Source organism: Delphinus delphis, chromosome 6 (genome assembly GCF_949987515.2).
Source record: "Delphinus delphis chromosome 6, mDelDel1.2, whole genome shotgun sequence".
NCBI lineage: Eukaryota > Metazoa > Chordata > Mammalia > Artiodactyla > Delphinidae > Delphinus > Delphinus delphis.
The window spans coordinates 6,154,835-6,176,207 of NC_082688.1; the positions used below are offsets into that span (position 1 = coordinate 6,154,835).

The 21,373-nt window shown below is 47.6% G+C and overlaps 1 protein-coding gene across 1 annotated transcript in view; it reads right to left on the reverse strand.

Moving 5' to 3' along the window:
* GPR107 (G protein-coupled receptor 107) overlaps positions 1 to 21,373 on the reverse strand; it is a 99,844-nt gene that overhangs the window by 40,759 nt on the left and 37,712 nt on the right. Inside the window, exons 14-17 of the mRNA XM_060013972.1 lie at positions 19,360 to 19,403; positions 3,133 to 3,182; positions 1,810 to 1,893; positions 957 to 1,078 (exon numbers count right to left, since the gene is read on the reverse strand). Coding sequence (XP_059869955.1) covers positions 957 to 1,078; positions 1,810 to 1,893; positions 3,133 to 3,182; positions 19,360 to 19,403 — 300 coding nt within the window. The remainder of the gene's footprint in view (positions 1 to 956; positions 1,079 to 1,809; positions 1,894 to 3,132; positions 3,183 to 19,359; positions 19,404 to 21,373) is intronic.

Sequence of the window (21,373 nt, forward strand, 5' to 3'; positions counted from 1 at the left end):
AGAAAGCCCAGAGATAAACCCATGCACATATGGTCATCTTATTTTTGATAAAGGAGGCAAAAATATACAATGGAGAAAAGACAGCCTCTTCAATAAGTGGTGCTGGGAAAACTGGACAGCTACATGTAAAAGAATGAAATTGGAGCACTCTCTAACACCATACACAAAAATAAACTCAAAATGGATTAAAGACCCAAATGTAATGCCAGAAACTATCAAACTCTTAGAGGGAAATATAGGGAGAACACTCCATGACATAAATCACAGCAAGATCCTTTTTGACCCACCTCCTAGAGAAATGGAAATAAAAACAAAAATAAACAAATGGGACCTAATGAAACTTCAAAGCTTTTGCAGCGCAAAGGAAACCATAAACAAGACCAAAAGACAACCCTCAGAATGGGAGAAAATATTTGCAAATGAAGCAACTGACAAAGGATTAATCTCCAAAATTTACAAGCAGCTCATGCAGCTCAATATCAATAAAACAAACAGCCCAATCCAAAACTGGGCAGAAGACCTAAATAGACATTTCTCCAAAGAAGATATACAGATTGCCAAGAAACACATGAAAGGATGCTCAACATGACTAATCATTAGAGAAATGCAAATCAAAACTACAATGAGGGGCTTCCCTGGCGGGCGCAGTGGTTGAAAGTCTGCATGCCAATGAAGGGAACAACGGGTTCGTGCCCCGGTCTGGGAAGATCCCACATGCCGTGGAGCGGCTGGGCCCGTGAGCCATGGCCGCTGAGCCTGCGCGTCCGGAGCATGTGCTCCGCAATGGGAGAGGCTGCAACAGTGAGAGGCCCGCGTACCGAAAAAAAAAAAAAAAAAAAAATAGAGGGACAACCTCTGGAGCAACAAACTGCGGAGAGTAGCTGCTCCAGTTCATACCACGCTGCTCTTAGTTACGTGAGGGGCGAGGGAGGGAAGGGAAAAAAGGAGATTCTTACACAGATTCCATTTCCAAGTCATCTTCTTCCTGAGAAAGTTGTAGGTAGGGGTTATCTGAAGCTGGACGGAACTTATACCCCGTTAGAACAAAGAACACCAGCGTGGCCATTTCATCCAGGAGCTGCAAATTTTAAAACCACCCCCAAATAAAGGGATTAGAATATTGTTCTTCAGAAAGCAGCGGAACTAAACAAACTGACCCCCTCCCCCCGACCACTCGCCGATCAGTCACTCAAATGCCAGAGCTGACCGCTGGGGAGCATTTTCCTTAGAGGATTTGCTGAAGCCTTAGCTAGGAGCATTCTGCCCAGAGATGATATTTGAGACTCCTTGCTTTAAGTGTCTTCATTGGCATCTTTTAAGAGCTCATTACATACATACATTTTCCTACAGTGTCTAAAGCACCAAGTGAGAGCCTCCAGAAAAAAGTCTCGAAATCATATGGTGGCTACCCTAGTAGTTAAACTAGTTCTAGTATATTGCAAAGATACTTTATTATTGAAATAGTAATAATGGGCAAGAAAAAGGGAGGTCTGGATTCCAAGCTATTCTAAGCCCTACAACTGGCTTCATCTAGATTTTAATTATACAGGGCAAGTCTTTCTCGGCCTGAGGCTTTTCTCTGCAAAAACTTTTAAAATTGAAAACTAAAATCAATAATGCAATTACTTCCAGGTTTCTCATGTAATCCAGCAGCTTTCCTGGACAGACATATCGTCTTAATTGCAGACCGGAAGAGACAAAAGGTCTTAGTGGCCACTGCCAAATAAATTAGTAACGATCCTAAGTTACACCCTAAGACTTCATCCTCAGACACAAATTCTCTGGCACTGTCCCCTGTGAGCAGCATACCTGGTAGAGCCACTTCCACTGGAACGGAACAGCAAGTTTGAGGAGAAATGCAATAATCCTGGTGAAGTATATGTAACATACGATCTATATGAGGAGCAAAGAAAACAAGAAATAAAATCAACATAGAAATTATGGCACCCCTTTCTTCCAATGACCTGCTTTCACAAATTAACTATAAAAGAGAAAACAGAATTACCTGAAGATCATTTGACACTTACAGTGCTAATTAATAAACATGAAAGAGAGACAGATGCTCTGCTAGTTACACTAGAAAGGATTTCTTCTTTTTCTCTAGGTGACCAAGATATTGACTGATCACAGTCACACCCACTGGGAGGACACTTTGCTGTAGTTGCTCTTAATTCCTGAGTAACCCCTTCGTCGCCTAATTCTCATACATAACCCACTGATTTCAAGCCCCAAAGGGTAATAGTTTTTTATTCCCAGGATTTGAGAAATATTTTCCAGCAGTAATAGCGAAATAAAGCCACACAGGGAAAATACTGATTTTTAGTCTCTTCAGCAGATGCTGCAAATGTTTGAGGTCCACGCTCAGAGGAAGTACCAATAATCCTAAGCATTCTAGTAAGAGAGGACGTGAAAAGGATTCAACATGCTGACCCCTCGAGAGTGGACGGCTCACTGGGACCGCACCCAGGGCAGACAGGCTTGCAGGGGACTGTGCAAAGTGACAGTCAATGCCAAAACCACAGATGAAGATGACTCAGAAGCTTTCGTTTAGTAGTGCGGAAGCAAATTCTAGAAGAAATCTATACCTTATATAGTCCAGGAAATTATGACTCTAATAACTTATAGTAAGTCCTGCCTTTGGTGCTACGTTTATATGGACTTTTCATGTTCATTCCAGTCCTGTTTGTAGATATGATCCCATTTTTGTAAATGAATTTTTTATAAAGCAAGTCAAAGGAACAGCTATGCGTGGCATATGCCTAGAAAGGAATCTAGCAAAATAACCACTGAACTGTTAACCATAATACCTGGGGGAGGAGGAATAAAAGGGGAAGGGGTATAGAAGGTCGGGGTCATAAGGGGCTTTTGCTGTGTTCCTATAATCCTGCATTTTAAAAATATCAAGCATGTATTAATTTTCTGAGTATTTGAAGCCAAATTTAAAACTAAAATTTAAGAAGAAGTAACTCAGATATTTAATTTCCCACGTCCACGGCCCCCATCTGGCTTTGTAAACGAAGCCCACACGCAGCTCCAGGCAGCACTTCCTGTGCTTTTACCAGTGTTTTGGAAGTTCACTAGCTCTACTCCATGAATTGACCTTACCTACAAATTTAGGAATTTTTTACTCACCAAGACGTAGTAATGTCTGAAAAGTTTCAGCTTTGCCAAGTTAATGGCAGCTGGGGAGAAGAAAGGAACAAAATGAGAGGCTACTTCTTTTCTCATTCTTAAAGCCCATCATATTCAGGTACCCTCTCAGTCAAGAGGCCAAGTCTAATGCACATGGGTACCGCCCAAGGGGTCGGGGGCACATCTGTATTTCTGGAAATGCAGTTTGGCAGGGTCTCCCCCAGTCACCAGGAAGAATTTGGGAGCTGTGGCGGCAACATGCTGGGACTCCCAGCTCCAGTAAACCAGTGCACCTCCCCACTCCACGTTCCGAAGCTTTAAACAGCCACGCTGAGAATACAGTGACACCACAGAAATCAGCAGACACTACCAATCAGGACTCTTCCCCCGCCACCCCCAAAGCCATCATTAAACATTTCAGCTCTGCCACTGTGGCTACAGGGCTGCACCCCCCAATAGGACCAGTCCCAGGTGGGTCCCTGAGCCCCATCCAGGGGAGCCTCCAGCTAACTGAGGGTATAAATTCAATTAACCCATGGGTGCGTCTTGCAAATTTCACTTAGGTTTTCACTAAGTGTCTTGTAACAGAGCCCTTGAAATACAACCTCCCCAGCTTTGCCCTACCTTCAAGATTGCTCAAGGTCAGGGAGCCAGGACAGCTAGCTTCCTGCCACCGCCAATGGCCATGAAATATTGATGACCACAGAGGGTAGCCTGGCTCCCTCCCCGACTGGCAATCCTTTCATTCATCATAAACCTTCCTGCAGGAGGCAAATTAATTTTGCTCAGTAACATTTAATTAGTGGTTCCCTTTAGGAATGGAACTGTGGGTGGTGAAGGAGCGACTTCCTTCTGTCTCCCTCCTCTGGCTCATGATTAGTCGGGGGGCAGTCAAGCTTAGGATTCCTGGAATCCTGAATTAATCTTCAAGGTGATTATCAACTAACAGTATCTGCAAGAATCCGCTCTGAGAAACCGAGTGTGTCAATGAGAGGAGGTTCAGAAAATCTGAGAAATTCTAACTCCCCAAATCGAGAGGCTATAATACCCACATACAGAGCTGTGATGGACTCGTGCACTCAGGTAACACCTGAAGAAGCTAAATGAAGCAGGCAGATCGGCAACAGCTTTCTTATCTAGCAACCCCTCTGGCAGTCTTGCTATTTTTTAAATTAAATCTCTCTGGTTCTCCGTCCTTCTTCATCTACTCTGACTCTGGGCCAGGCCCCTGGATGCAGCAGTGACCACGGCGCCTGCCCCAGGGGTGGCTGCCATCCCTTAGGGAAGGAGAGGCACTGGATCACTGGCCATCCACTCACAATGCTAAGCGCACAGAGTACTGGGCGGTGCGGGTGTGGGGTCAGGTTCTCCTCCCCGCCTGGGGGACAGGAGAGGCTTCACGAGGTCAAGATGTTAAAACAGAAGTGTCGGATAACTACGTCACCAGATTTCAAACTCTGCACGTTTGCATGAACCAGCGTTCCTTCTGTGTTCCTCTCTGCGTGCGAGTCTCTGCCCACACTGGCGGCAGTCAGCGACATGGCCAGCTGCTCCTGCACTCTGCCCCATAAAACCAGGTGGCCTACGAGAACTGGGCCCCTTCCAAACAAGCAAATCGGTCTTGAATTTGGACGTTCAATCCTCTTCTTTGTGAATAACTGACAAAAAACAGCACCAACAACCAGACCATTTAGACAATAAAAATGCTTTCCAAGTCTCTTCTGAATTTTGCTTGCTGAAATAAATCCTGGCAAATGAATCTCCTGCCTTTGCTTCAACAAGGAACATCAGCCCAACAGAGAGAAGCAGCATGTTTCTATTCCTGGATTTCATGGTGCTGTGCTGGGATATGCATGGTTGCCATGGCCACGCCCAACTGAAGGGCTCCCAACTCAGACTAAGGGGATAGGGAGGAAAGACAGGATTCCCAAAGGAAGTGGTGTCCAAGCAGAGGCCTGACGGGGGCTCAGGAGGGAGCGAGAGTGGAGAGGCCGAGCAGAGAGAACGTTGGGGAAGAGCAGATACCAAGGTTTGGAGATGCTGGTATCACGTCTCGGTGCAGAGAAAGCAGCTCAGCGCAGCTGGACTGCGGAGAGGCTAGGGACACGGCTGGGCTGAGGACAAAGCCCCAAACTCAGTCAGACGCAGACCACGAGCTGCTCTCCTCGTTGATGCCAAGGCCCCAGGGAGCCTCTGAAGCATCTCAAGCAGGGCAAAGCCTGAATCACATCTACATTTTGGCATAATCTCTCTGGGGAAAAGATGGAAGAGTCAAGAATAAGAGTCCAGGGGCTTCCCTGGCGGTCCAGTGGTTAGGACTCGGCACTTCCACTGCCGAGGGCCAGGGCCCAATCCCTGGTCGCGGAACTAAGATCCCACAAGCTGTGCAGTGTGGCCACAAAAAAAAAAAAGAAGAATGAGAGCCCCACTAAGGTCAAAAACCCTGAATTTGACACCTCATTGTAGTTTTGATTTGCATTTCTCTAATGATTAGTCATGTTGAGCATCCTTTCATGTGTTTGTTGCCAGTCTGTGTATCTTCTTTGGAGAAATGTCTATTTAGGTCTTCTGCCCATTTTTGGATCGGGTTGTTTGTTTTTTTGTTATTGAGCTGCATGAGCTGCTTGTAAATTTTGGAGATTAATCCTTTGTCAGTTGCTTCATCTGCAAATATTTTCTCCCATTCTGAGGGTTGTCTTTCGGTCTTGTTTATGGTTTCCTTTGCTGTGCAAAAGCTTTGAAGTTTCATTAGGTCCCGTTTGTTTATTTTTGTTTTTATTTCCATTTCTCTAGGAGGTGGGTCAAAAAGGCTCTTGCTGTGATGTATGTCATAGAGTGTTCTGCCTATGTTTTCCTCTAAGAGTTTGATAGTGTCTGGCCTTACATTTAGGTCTTTAATCCATCTTGAGCTTATTTTTGTGTATGGTGTTAGGGAGTGATCTAATCTCATACTTTTACATGTACCTGTCCAGTTTTCCCAGCACCACTTACTGAAGAGGCTGTCCTTTCTCCACTGTACATTCCTGCCTGAATGGCCATCATCAAAAAATCTAGAAACAATAAACGCTGGAGAGGGTGTGGAGAAAAGGGAACACTCTTGCACTGCTGGTGGGAATGTGAATTGGTACAGCCACTATGGAGAACAGTATGGAGGTTCCTTAAAAAACTACAAATAGAACTACCACATGACCCAGCAATCCCACTACTGGGCATATACCCTGAGAAAACCATAATTCAAAAAGAGTCATGAACCAAAATGTTCATTGCAGCTCTATTTACAATAGCCCGGAGATGGAAAAAACCTACGTGTCCAGCATCAGATGAATGGATAAAGAAGATGTGGCACATATATACAATGGAATATTACTCAGCCATAAAAAGAAACGAAACTGAGCTATTTGTAATGAGGTGGATAGACCTAGAGTCTGTCATACAGAGTGAAGTAAGTCAGAAAGAGAAAGACAAATACCGTATGCTTACACATATATATGGAATTTAAGGGAAAAAAATGTCATGAAGAACCTAGGGGTAAGACAGGAATAAAGACACAGACCTACTAGAGAATGGACTTGAGGATATGGGGAGGGGGAAGGGTAAGTTGTGACAAAGCGAGAGAGAGGCATGGACATATATACACTACCAAACGTAAGGTGGATAGCTAGTGGGAAGCAGCCGCATAGCACAGGGAGATCAGCTTGGTGCTTTGTGACCGCCTGGAGGGGTGGGATAGGGAGGGTGGGAGGGAGGGAGACACAAGAGGGAAGAGATATGGGAACATATGTATAATTTGTTATAAAGCAGAAACTAACACACCATTGTAAAGCAATTATACTCCAATAAAGATGTAAAAAAAAAAAAAAACCTTGAATTTGTAGAGGTTCCTCGAAGTGGCAAGGGATCTGTCTGACAGGGCAGAGCAGTGGCGGGCCAGGGAACAAGGTGGATCCTGTCTTAGTGGCTGAGGGAGGGGTGGGATGAAGTTGAGAGTACCAGTGAGAATTCTTCAGGTGAAGTCTGAGCCCCCCGCCATCACAGGAAAGCAAATCAGGGGCAGAGGGAGGGCTGACTGAGAGGAAGCAGAGGGGTCAGGCCACCGCAGGTCTCCATGGGATCAGAGGAAGGCGGGGAGGCACTGCCTCTCCCATCCCCCTGCGATCTGCACCACACGGCTGCCTGTCAGACACTCCGAGAAGTCAGGCAGGCCAGGAAGCAGTCAAAAAATGAGCCTGCACATGACGTCCAGGCAACACGAGGAAACGTCAGCACGGGCACCGATGCCGCGCCATCCCAGGACACGTGCTGGAACAGATAAACGGACCTCGGGAACAACCGGTGTTGACTCTTAAGAAATGCAGCCACAATACGCAGGGCTCAGGGTTGATCCCGAAACCCACCAGTCACGACAGACATCATTTCCAGTCACAAGAAAGACATCCGTTTGCAAGTCTGCTGCTCGTGGGATCAGGCTCCCGGGTCCCACATGGGTGTTCCAGTCACAGCCATGGCTGTGAAGGCAGGAAGCAAGCTCACTTATTGTTGTGAGTAACAGCGTAGGCCCTGCACATCTGAACATCTTGGGTTCTAATTCCAACTGTGCTGTTTACTAGCTGTGTGACCTCAGATAATTCACCTAACTTCTCTGAGCCTCAGTTCCTTCATCTGTAAAACAAGAATAACACCACCTACCACTAGGGTTGGTTGGAGGAATTGACTGACACGGTACGTGGAAGACAAACAGCACACAGTAAGCACTAGACGAACGTCTGAGGTTACAGCATCAGGACTGTATTAGGATTACAGCTGATCCTTGAACAACACGGATTTGAACTGCTCAGGTCCACCCTTACGTGGATTTTTTTCCCCAACTGTAAATACTACAGTACTAGGGGACCCGTGCTTTGTGGAACGCAGATACGGAAGAACAGCGGTGACTGTTATACTCACCGATTTTCGACTGCGCAGAGGGTTCGACTGCCCCAAGCCCCGCGCTGTTCAAGGGTCAACTGTTTATAGTTTTCCAATACCAAATGCGTTGTGGTGGCTGCCACATCTGGCAGGAGTCCAGGCTCTAGTAAGTGAAACGGGAACAAGTGGTGGCCCTGGGCTCTCCTGGAAGCAGGGCTGCCATGTGCACATGCTGAGTCAGCACGCTGAGCAGAGGAGGACCAGCTCCGAGGGCGCAACCTCACCGGTGTGCTGCAATGGGCAGTGATGCAGCACGTCGCAGCCTGGAATCCCAAGCCTGGAATCCCAAGCCTCCCCTTGCTTTTTCTTCCCTGCAGCTAAGAGCGCCGAAGGCGTGCGGCTTACTGGGCCGCGGCAGGGCTGGCCTCCCATGGGAGTGAGGCTCACCACGTCTGGGCTGGCTATTTTTGATCCCACCACGAGGAACAGCAAATATGGTAAAAGAATGAGCAAGATGAGAGGAAAAATACCTCGGGAGGAGCCAGGAGACCCGAATTCTAGTCACCGCACCATCGTAACTCAGTGTGCCCTAGCCTGGCCTGCCACTTCCTTCTCTGGGCATCGGTCTCCTTTAGAGGAGAATGTCTTAGTCGTGGGTTAGAATTTCTTTATGGCAATGGCTCTTAACCGGTGAGCACCAGAATCATCTGGAGAGCTTTAGTTCAGGACAGATGCCCAGGTTGCCCCTGATTCTTCTGCAATTGGGCCTGGCTATAAGGATTCTGAAAAGCCTCCCAGGGAGTGGGGAAGGGCAGGGATTCGGGGCAGGGAGGGAGCAGGTCCACCTGCTTCAGGAGCTCCTACAAGGCTGGCCTCTGGTGGATTCCTCTTCCTCCCACTCACTCTCAGGAAAACAGCCATGACTCTGGGTTTTGGCAAGTGCTTTTTACTGATGAGCACAGAACAAGTGCCCACGAGGCAGGAAGAACCCAGGTTCTCATATACTTAACAAGTCAGTTCTCTGACGCAGTAGCAAAAGAGCGAACGCGCCCGGCCTAGAGGAAACACCACACCTTCCCTAGACTTTCACCTTTCCTCTTTACACCAATGGGTAACTAAACAGGCTGGCAAGAAGGCAGGTCGTCCCCTTCCTCCCCAGTGGTCTTCCCTGGGTGGTCTCGGAACTGTGACAATGAAAAGAACAATAGTGCTGGTGGTCACATCTATTGAGTGGTAACCACGCACCAGGCATCTGCCCGGGCACCCCTCATGCTTCATCTCATGTAATCCTCACAACATCCTCTATGAGGGAAGAGGCATTGTTACCACTGCCTCACAGATGAAGGACTCAGGCCTGAAGAAGTTTTGTAAATTACCAAGGTCACATAGCTTGTAAGTGGGGAGGCCAGCGCTCAAACCCAAGTCCCTCCCTCCAAGGACCAAGCTTTTAACACCTACACTTTGTGCTAAGAGAAAGGCAATTCATAGCTTTGTAATCCACTGGCAGCTCAGGGATGCGGTGGCGGCTCAGAGTGTGGGCAATGCCCAGGAGCTGCCAGCAATCCAGTACTGAGGAGTCAATACTGGATGGTCCATGGGACACACAGAGGCAAAGGCCCACGACAGCCACTTAAAGGGTGAAAATCCTTCCCCGGGAGTAAGGAAAGCCTCGGGGCTTAAAAACACCCTCACCTACCCATCACCTTTTTCTCCTGCTTCCTCCCTGCCACGCTTCAGAGGGAATTTTGAGTCAAGCACAAAAATTAAAGAAATGAGTGTGACGGCAAAGCCTGGACGGCAGGAGACTCACTCTGACTCACTCTCAGTAGTACCATTTCCACAACCTGCTTCAGCATCGGGCTCAGGCCCACTCTGTACGGGTGACAGGGCTGCTTCCCCTGTTCATGGTCAAGCACAGACCTGAAAGCCAGGCCACACACTGACCTGGGACCCCACTGTTCTGAAAGGGTCCTTTCTGGGGAGTGATCAGCTCATGGGGTGCCCTCTGGCCTCCATTAAGAAGAGATTCCACTAACGCATCTCACAGAGAAGGTATCAGCAAGTACGGGGAAGGGTGTGCTAATACAAGAAGAACTACTTAGAGAAGGAAACTCTTTGACCTTCAAACTGTCGAGGGTTGTGTGAAAAGTGGTTCAAAATACATTTCCAATATATACTTAAATCAATGACCCAGGAGTGGTCAAAAGTCATGAACTGAACAGTTCATGACTGTGCATCTTACTGTAAGCAAAATTTTATCTTAGATTACTAATAAAAAGAAAGAAACAAGAATGGCCCAAGAGAGCGGCTGATGGCCATCCCACACAAGGAAAGTAATTCTATGAAGACTTGCACTGTCAAGTCAAGCAAATTTCTGCCTTTCGCTTCCCTTATACTCCAGAACCACACCAAAGGCCCCGCTAGAGGAGGGGTCCTCAGGGCCAAGCTGATCTCAGACTCGGCTCCTGTCAGCCCCTCCCATCACGTCCCGTCTCTGGAAGTCCACAATGAGCTGAGCTGAATAGAGTGTCTGGGACTCCCCCAGCCCCAGGGCCGCCCACTGCACAGATTCAAGTCAGACATCCCACTGCTTAAAGACACAGCTGGTTAACAGCGGACAGCACCTTCTCGATAAGAGAACCGGACCTCCCTGAGTACTGCAGTGATGGAGAAGAGCTGGTTTCAACTGTGTCTGTCTCGAGACTCTCAGAGTCAAATGCGTGCTGACACCCCTAGACAGAGAACCACGCCCGGAGCCAAGGTGGGCCGCCAACCCAGGTTACTGACCAGGCCCGCTGGGTGGCCGAGGGAGGGACCCCTCAGGCAGTTAGGTTCCCAATGTTTTAAAGGCCTAATAAAAAACTGGTAATGTGACCATGATGAGGCTGGTTCTCAGTCTGAGGACATGACGGGCCCCTTTGCTTTTGGTTGTAGATTATATGAACTCAGGGCGGTATCACTGGCTAAATGATTACTTCAAAATGTTGATTAGAAGCTGTGATTAGGTTCGCGACACTGAGGGAATTTTGTGTGATCTGCGGAGGGCAAGTAATGAGAAGGTTTTGGTGTTTAAAGAAATTAAAAATCACTGGGCTTCCCTGGTGGCTCAGTGCTTAAGAATCCGCCTGCCAATGCAGGGGACATGGGTCCAAGCCCTGGTCCAGGAAGATCCCACATGCCGCAGAGCAACTAAGCCCGCAAGCCGCCACAACTACTGAGCCCACGTGCCACAACTACTGAAGCGCACGCGCCTAGAGCCCATGCTCTGCAACAAGAGAAGACACCGCGGTGAGAAGCCTGCGCACTGCAGCGAAGAGTAGCCCCCGCTCAGCAATGAAGACCCAACGCAGCCAAAAATAAATAAAATTTTTTTAAAAATTAAAAATTACTGTATTAAGCCAGTCTCATAAAATACACTTTTTTCTCTCATTCTCTCTTCATGACAGTCTACTTAGCTATGGTTTTCACCCTTCCTAGGGTCACAGACTTGTTTGAAAATTTGCTGAAGGCCATGCATCCCCTACCCGCGCCTGAAGTGCCTGGTGGCACACGCCAGGGTAAGGCACTCCCGGATGCCATGGGAAGAACATCAGAGTCAGAGGGTCGCCACACACTTCAGTGAAGTGGCCCTGAGCACAGGACAGAATCCTTCTGAGAGCTCGACATATGCCCCCTCACCTCGTGCCTTAAGAGAGGTAGGAGGTTTTATGAGTACTTCTGTCACACTGCCGGAGAGAAAGTGGTCTGCCTAACACTCCACCCTTCTGGAGCCGAGGACTGTTACAGTGCTCCCGTGGTATGCGTCAGACTGCTGGCACAGAGGTGGATTGACAAGTACATGCTCTAGCTCCCCACGGACAAAAGGAAGCATGAACATCTTCTGAGGGACCGGATAAAGGGAATCTCATTTCTTCTGCCTCTTCTCTCCTATCATCAGGAAACAGCGCTCCAGAGCCAGGAGCCCAACAGACTACACTCCATGGCGGGGCAGACACCAGCAGACGGCAGGCAGTTCTGGAGGAAATCAGCCTTGCCCAGGCCGCACCCCGTCCTAGAGCACCGCCCTCAACCCTCACCTCCAGCCCCAGCCCCATGCCGAGGAGATGGAATCACGCCAGATGTGCAGCCGGGAGGCTCCCCCTTCTCCTGCCCTCCTTCTTCCCCTCCAGGCTTTTGACCCTGAGTCTCCAAGTTTAACCTAATCACAGTCCCCAGTGCCTAGAGCATCAGTGCATCTGGGGCTACCTTAGTTTCCACTTGGACAAACCTGGAATTATAACCAGGAACTGAGGAAGAGGTGCTTATTCACATGGGCCAGGCGGAAGGGTACAACCCAAAGCCCTGCTGGTAAACAGAGGAGATCCATGCGAAAAGCCATCTTGCTAGTTAAAGAAAAGTACCAATTCCCATGAGAGTAAACAGGTCAGGTAAAACACCAGAGCAGATGAAGATGCAAAAGCTATTGTTCCAATCAAACAACAAAGAACACAGTTCTGGACACAAAAGGTGGAGTCTGGCAAATACTTAGAAGCAGTGATTTCTTACATCCATGTGAGCTTAATAGCTTTCAAAGTGCTCAGTACAGAATGCAGTCAGTCAACAGCACTACACTGTAGGGACGGTTTTTAAAATGGTATCTCTTAAATGTCTACAACAGTACAACAGCCAGGAGCCGGCAAACTGTTTCTATACAGGCCTGGAGAGTAGGCGTCTGGCCTTGCGGGCCGGGGATCTCTGCCACCTCAGCGCAAAAGCAGCCACAAACCACAGGCATACACACCGCACAGCTGTGTTCCAATAAGGCTTTATCTATAAAAACAGACAGGGGTATTTCTCTTCCTTTCTCATCAGTGGGTTTTTCATTAGGCCTGTTTATATGAATACATCCGAGTGAAACATTTTCCCCCCCATGAGTTGCCCAGAATGAAGAGACATCTTAAATAGTCATAGAATTTGGCCAAGTAAGTCTGAAACGGGCTCAGTAGGCACAGGAGAAGAGAACCAGGCAGGCTTTTCACTCCCCTTCATGGTCATCCTGACCACCAGACTCAAGAAGCCTTGTCCCTAACACACGTTTCTCAAACTTTCAGTGTCAGGACCCCTTCACACTTTTTTTTTTTTTTTTTTTTGCGGTACGCGGGCCTCTCACTGTTGTGGCCTCTCCCGTTGCGGAGCACAGGCTCCGGATGCGCAGGCTCAGCAGCCATGGCTCATGGGCCCAGCCACTCCACGGCATGTGGGATCCTCCCAGACCGGGGCACGAACCCGCGTCCCCTGCATCGGCAGGCGGACTCTCAACCACTGCGCCACCAGGGAAGCCCAGGACCCCTTCACACTTTTAAAACATTACTGAGGACCACAAAGAGCTTGTGTTGATGTGGGTAGAGTCTACCAATACTTACCATGTTAGAAATTGAAACAAATTTCAAAAACATTTAATAATTCATTTAAAAGTAACAAAAATAAATAATCCATTACACGTTAATATAAACAATGTTTTCCTTATTAAAAACTAACTTTCAAAAAAATTTCATGAGAAGAGTGAAACTGTTTTCCATTTTTGTAAATTCCTGTAACGTCTGGCTTAATAGAACACAACTGGATTCTTGTATCTGCTTCTGCCTTCAAATCTGGAGTGAGGGAGTGTTTTGGTTGAAGTCTATAAAGAAAATAGGGCCTAATCAGACGTCGGCCTTCTCAGAGAACTGTGAACAGTCGTCTTTGATTCTGCATTAAAGCTTGACAAATGGTAGCTTCTTAAAGATAGGTGAGGTAGGGAATCTGAAACTGTAGCAATGAACTTTCTTTTCTTTTTTAGATTACTGGGTTTTTTTAATTTAAAAAAATTTGTTAATTTTTGGCTGTGTTGGGTCTTCGTTGCTGCACACGGGCTTTCTCTAGCTGTGGTGAGCAGGGTCGTGGGCTTCTCATTGCGGTGGCCTCTCCTGCTGTGGAGCATGGGCTCTAGGTGCACAGGCTTCAGCAGCTGCAGCACACGGGCTCAGTAGTTGCGGCACGTGGGCTCAGTAGTTGTGGCACGTGGGCTTCAGCAGTTGTGGCTTGCCGGCTCCAGAGCGCAGGCTTGGTAGTTGTTGCACACGGGCTTAGTTGCTCCGTGGCACGTGGGATCTTCGTGGACCAGGGATCGGACCCATGTCCCCTGCATTGGCAGGCAGATTCTTAACCACTCCACCACCAGGTAAGTCCCTGTAGCAATGAACTTTCGCACTCTGTCACAGTAAAATCCACTGGTCCATCTTAGACTCTGAATGGATCTTTTATTCACGCATGACTGCGTAACATGCAGTGATCAGGTAGAAAATATTGTTTCACTGAGTTAAGCAGATCTCTGAAATACTGAAACTTGTATCATAAAATATTTTTAAAGTCACATTTGTTTAATATCACCCCTGCTCACACCAGATGTCTGTTAAGAACTGGGAAGCCGTCAAGCTTACAGTGGTAGATTATAAGTTTTCCTAAATTAAAATCTGTGCTTTCAAGTGAAAATTAGATCACTGACAGCAAATATTTTAAATTGTTTTCATGAAGTGACACATTCACTTCGTTCATTTTCAGGAAAATGTTTGTCAAAAGCCCAGGTCTGAGTAAACACAGTTGGACTGTCATCATTCTTTCAAATAAGAACAGTGTCCCGAGAGAAAGCAGCCAGTTTGGCTCACAACTCAAACAACTGCACACACGCTTTTCCTCAAGATGACCACCACAGCCCGGGACAATGCACAAGTGCTTCCTGGGTATGTCCCATTCCACACAGGATGGTAAAGACAAATATCCAAGGGTCCAGACTGAATAACATTAGTACTTTCTCCTAACTCATCAAGGCATTCTTAAGTGAAGTGAGCCTTTTTCACCCCCAGGAAGTAGATGGTAATGAAGGATGCAGCGGCCACTGACAGTTCGGTGCCACCGTCCTGAATCATGCCAAGGCGCCAGCTGTTTTACCCACCTCTGCTTCTGCACCATCAGTGCGAACATCAACAGCAAAGAAGGCTGCGAAAGTCTTATTATGAAAAAAGTTCTGATCCTGAGGACCCTCCTGAGCACGGCTGCCCTCTCAAGGCCACAGCTACTTTCAGAACACAGCGGCAGCTGGGAATGAAGCCTTTCCTCCATACCCTCTTCAACCAGCCAATCACCATTTGTTTAAGTGCTTTTGACGCTCACGTGAAAGCTAAAATTTCGAAGAAGGCTTCCGCTGAAATTTCCTCAGAAACAAAAGGGGAAAAAAGAAGATGCTCAGAAGCAGAGATTGTTAATTAGGTGTACGGTGTGTCTCCCAATCCAGTCCTCTGAGGTAATGACACTGGAGGAAGAGAAGGGAACAAGGGTGCAGGCTCAAAGGCAGAAACAGCCAGTGACTCCTGGAAGGCAAAACACAGCGCAGCAGAGCTGGGCGTGCCTGTGAAGACTCAACGAAGCCTCCTCTCAGAGGATGTGGCACGGCAGTGACACTAAATGACAGAGCACCTGAGAGAAGCCACCACGTGTGACAGGAGAGACAAAGACACGACTTAAGGACAGTGGGCAGCTCCGCCCTTAATGTTTTCCTTTATACTTTCTCAGCTTCTGTCGAAAGGAATCTAGACACAAAGAAGTAAACAAATCCACACCCACATTCTTTGAAAGCTACCTGCCCCCAGATAGCTGGAACACACCTCCCACTCATTACCTATGAAATTATCCGCTCCTATAAAAACTGACAACCCCGTACCCTGGTGCCACTCTCGCCTTCTGAGATGGCCCACACTCTGTGGAGTGTGTTTCTCTCTAAATAAATCTACTTCTTACCTATCAAAAAAGAAAAAAGAAAAAAAGAAAAGAAAAGAAAGCAATATGAATCCCAAGTGCAGGGAGAACAACTACAAACAGCCTTTCCCCCACCTGCAATCAGTCAGCCTAGACTGCACTTAAACTGACATTCTTAAGCCCAAGTCGCGGTCAAGGTCATGTAATGAGTCAGTGGAATCATGAGACTAAGAAGAAGAACCAAAGTGTCAGGCTCCATCCGGCCAAAAGCTTCCAAATCCCGCAGGAGACTTTACTGCCCACGGCCTCTGCTCTGTCAGCTGCCTCCAGGACCTAGATCTCAGGCCGGGCGAACTGAGGAGCAGAGAGGGTCACCCGCAACATTCCAGGACCAGCAGGCGGTGGGCAGTGCGCTCACTCAAGCTCTCCCGTGCCGCCTCACCTCTGTCCTGGGGTAGCCGAGCAGGTGCCCGAGGATGCTGTGCCAGCACAGCGTGCTGCCCCTGAGTTCTCCGCAGGGGAGACTTCAAACGTGGGGACGTGGCTGCCCTGTTTCTGGAAGGGTCACAAGCATAACCACTCTTCCAAGTTCAGAGTGAAATATGCGTTTGTGGATTGGCTCCCAAGCACCCCACAGCCTAAACCAGGTCAGTGAAGGAGGACGAATCGAGAAGACACCCTATTCTAATCAACTCTGTCCCTCTTTCAGAGGCTTGTGATATCTGCTGACGAGACATGGGTGCTTTCTTAATGGTATGTCCCCGAGAACGGTGGAACGAAAGTCCCGGTGTGCCTGCAGGACTTCCGGTTTTCATATTCGCTCTCTGCTGAAGAGGTCCCATGCTGTCACCTGGTGGAAAAAACAAGAAACTGCCTTGTATGCCCCAGGGGATGACAAAAGCGTTCCTGTTCCATAAAGTTTCTCTTTACTACAGATGCTGGGGGACAACTGTGACCCCCCCATCTTGGGCTTCACTTGCTGTGCTGTCCACCGCAGGCAGGACACTTTACTAAACAACAATCAATGTCTCATGGAATAAATGGTCACAGAGACAGTTAATTATCACAGTCACCCCCAAGCCCTCTAAAAGCAAAGTGGAGAAGGCAGAGAGGTCTCAGAGGATCAGAACAATGGAGAAGAGGAGAAGGGAGTGGTGAGGAAGGAATAGAGGAATTCACAAAGGGGTAAGGATGAAGCCAAGAAGAAAAGTACAGATAGGACTTCTCTGGCAGTCCAGTGGTTAAGAATCCACCTTCCAATGCAGCGTACGCGGGTTCGACCCCTGGTCAGGGAACTAAGATCTCATATGCTGCAGGGCAACTAAGCCCTCACACCGCAACTACTGAGCCCGCACGACACAGCTAGAGAGCCCATGTGCCGCAACTACCGTGGGACAACTAAGCCTGCACACCACTACTACTGAGCCTGCGTGCTCTGGAGCCCACGCACCACAGCTAGAGAGAAACCCATGCGCCGCAACAAAGACCTGACGCAGCCAAATAAACTAATTAATAAAAAAAAGAAAAGTACAGATAAAACTTATCAACTGGAAAACGTTACCCTTGGGATTTTTGAACATTTTCAGTCAAACAGTCAGTAAAATGAACCCAGAACTACTGAAGTGTAAAAAGATGAAAAAGTTAAAATGTCTCATTTCAATATATTAAAATAAGAGAAAGACCTATTCATTAAGTTACAGAAATAATAAAACCAACTTTTTATATAACATGCATAGAAGAAGGAAAAAAAAAAAGGCAAGAACATGCCCAAACGATAAGTTCCCAGAAGGTGGGTTTTTACTTTCTGTTCGTGGCAGCGTGCTTTATCAAGATTCGAATTCATGGTTTATTTTTTGCAGCTTTCCTTTACCCCACACTCCAAGAAGGCAGAACGGCTCTCTGAGATCCGTGACTCAGAAAGCCAGGCTAAAAGCAAAAGATTTCTGCAGACCACGTTCCAGCTTAAACTCACTGAAAAGAATCTATCCCAGGAGTTCCCTGGTGGCACAGTGGTTAAGAATCCGCCTGCCAATGCAGGGGACATGGGTTCGAGCCCTGGTCCGGGAAGATCCCATATGCCGTGGAGAAACTAAGCTCGTGCACCACAACTACTGAACCTGTGCTCTAGGGCCCATGAGCCACAACTACTGAAGGCGCAGCGCCTAGAGCCTGTGCTCCGCAATAAGAGAAGCCACAGCAATAGAGCCCGCACACCGCAACGAAGAGCAGCCCCGGCTCGCCGCAACTAGAGAAAGCCTGCGTGCAGCAATGAAGACCCAACGCAGCCAAAAATAAATAATAAATAAATTTTAAAAAAAAGTAAAAAAGAATCTATCCCAGAGGGCATTCCAGAGGGAGAAGGGAATCCAGGGCCTTTGAAGGAAGAGAGAGAGAGAGAGAAAAAAAGCTATTTCCTGGGACTAGAAAGAGAGTTGGCACATTCTGCAAGTGGGGCCTTATGGCCACCTGGGAAGCTGGGGGCACCTTGGGAGCCTGGAATCTGAGTACCAGGGCTCCCAGCCTGGCATGACCCTCACACACCAGGCTTCTCACAGCAAGAGCACTTCACGGACCCAGACAGCAGGAATCCCGACAGCAACTACTGTGGACCCCAAACTGGAGATACCCCAGCGAGTACTGTGCTCTCAATAAGAACGCTGGGATCGTGCCTGACACTGGTATGAAGCCTTGAAGTCAGGTTAATTCAATTTAAAGAAAATCATGTGATATTAACTGTATAGCAAATGTGAAGGAAGCTTTGTGCCTACTATCCATTTTCCAAAATTTCCAAAATGAACCTACATTACTTTTACAGTCAGAAAACAGGTCAGCAACAAAATTTTATTTAACAAGAACAAATGAATCATCTGGCTTAAAGAACATTACCACCAGCACTGGGTGTGGGATTTCATGGAGCCAGAGGCAGACGGGACCTTTGAGAGAGCGCGCCTCCTCAACCAGCTGCGGCCTGAATCCCCGCGGGGCCGCGGCAGCCTGTCGTCATGGACGTTATTCAAATAAGCCCAGAAATGCAGAACATTTTCTCTGGGGTTTCTTTTCAGACTCAGGAGGCATGGTTCGAAAATCAAGAAGATGCGAAAGGGTTATAATGGCACAACCATTTAAAAAGCAGAGAGTTTCAGAGGTTCTTTCTGGCATGAGTCTCTTTTTGAATTAATACTGACACAACTATTTTGAAAGCGTGTTGAATCAGCAGGAAGGGATGCTTTACACACAGCCATTCCCAATCCATAACAGCCCCTGTTCTCACAGTGAAGTGTTATCTGGTCCTTCCAAGACAACATTTTCTCCTCCTGACTCAGTTCTGAGAAGGTGAAGATCACACTCGCGAGTGGTGATAAGCAGTCACCTCCAGGCCTTACACAACTGCTCTCAGTAATGCTCCCCACCTGCCTCACCGGCAAACAACCCGGGGCTACTCTTACAAAGCCCCTAGGGCTCTCCCTTGAGCACCGGCCTTCCTGCTCCACCCTCAGCAGTGCCCAGGCATGTGGCTTTAGGGAACGCTGTCCAGCACCAAAAGGAACTTGCCTTTTCCATCTGTTGCTGATGCTTCTTGTAAATGTCTGATTGACCTAAAAATAAACATTTGGAGAACAAAAAAGTTAGCTAACAAATTTGCATTCCTCTATTTTCAGCACTAGTAACTTGAGGCCTTGAATTTCTCGATTATAAACTTCAAAGGCTGGACTAGATGATTTTAGAGCACTCTCCCTAGACAACATGACTGGTGATAATCAACCCTTCAGCACGTATGGTGCCCAAGCCTGAGGGTTAAAGATGCCCTCTGCTGGCTCAAAAAAGCCTGGCAGAGACCTGGGTGTGAGGGGAAAGATCAAAACACAATAACACTCCTCATCTTCTTCTACCTAATCTCTCAGTCCCACAGCCACGCCCCCGCCGCAACACAGCTAGGACAACGGAGCCTCAATGAGTTCACCTGCTACCTGGAGAGAATGGACCCCATAAGATGGTCACAGGCCGACTTCTGAAGTCTAGGTCTAGGAGCTGCGAGCACAAGGCTTCATGCAAACGCGATACTTCATCGACCTGAGATTTCTAACTTTGCTGAAAAAATGCCAACCTCCAGGGAATCTTTTCTGGCTGTGACGTGCTGGTAACTAATTACCAGTCAGACAGGGGAACGTGAACGTTCTTAAAGAAGCTGTAGACCAGCGTTCTAGGCAGAGTTCACAGGCACCGAGGGAAGGACTGTGTGGGAGGAAGGGCACAGCACAAGCAGACATGGCACAGGGGGAGGAGGGTTGGGATCTCACGGACCCAGGCTGCAGTCCTGGCACAGCTGCCCACTCTCTCCTCAGCTGTAAGTCAGTCATTTCTCCTAAAACCTCTGCAGTTTGCCCGCCTGTGAGAACTGAATGGCGCAACATGTGAAATTAAGTGGCACAAAGCTGACACTGAACCAAAGCGGGCTGAAGCTGAATGTTTAAAAAAAACTTTGATACTGTTTCTTAAATTACCTCTCTAGTACTTGACTTTTTCATTTTACAGCAATTTTCAGAGTGGTTACCTTGAAGAATCTTGCCATCTGGCATCTGCTCCTTAGTGCTGTAATTAACAAAGGGCAGGAGATGGCCGCCTGTAGCTCCAGAGTGTATCTGGGGCTTCCCCAATCCCCCAGGTCCTTCCTATGTTACTGTGCAAATGTGGCAGTGGGGACTGAGGCTCTATTCCCTAATAAGATGCTCTTTCTACCTGAAGACAATGCTGGCCATCCTGTTACAGAAGCCTGGGCAGGATGCGGGGAGGTTGTGGAGGTTAAGAAACTCACTCGTGCTCTCTCTCCTATGCGGGCAGCTGTGCTCAATCTACTGACCTGCTGCACGTACACATGTGATGCATGACGGAGCTAGGGTTAAGAGTGAATCTAAATAACTGGCCCGAGTGAGGATTACACTCCACTGGCACCATGTTCTAAATAATCAGAATAACTGAATGACCTGATCGACCCCAGGAGTCTAAAAATATTAATTCACTGCATGGGGCACTGCAGAGTGGAACACCTCACTTCTAATAAAAGGCAGGTAAATCTGTATTTTTAAACTTTATTCTAAAAGAACTGATTGCTTTCAAGTGGCCACAGAACTAGGTCATTATGAAGGCGAGGGTCTGACTTTTGTTAGCCCTTCTTCCTCTCAGTGCTTCCTATTGAAGCAAGAATTTCCTTCCCTTTGATGAGATCTCAGGAGGACATTCTTTCTCATCAACCACTGACTTGGCACTAACGTGTCTTCACACACAACCAAAGCACGACACATACACGCATCTAAAGCCTGCCACTTCCAGGAGTGAAGCAAACCATCCTGAAGGTACCTGCAATGTTTATGAGCTGAGAACTATCTCTGGTTTTATGTTAGTAAACTTCCGCACTTTCTACCCAATCCGGCAAGATGAGGCTGTGCATGGGCTTTCTTCAACTCCCTTCCCTTTAAATTCATTCTGCTATTTTATGTTGCTACTAAGTTCTCATCTCAAGAATCTTCTCTAGTGTCTGAACTGCTAAAAGCCTGTGCCAGATGAGCGC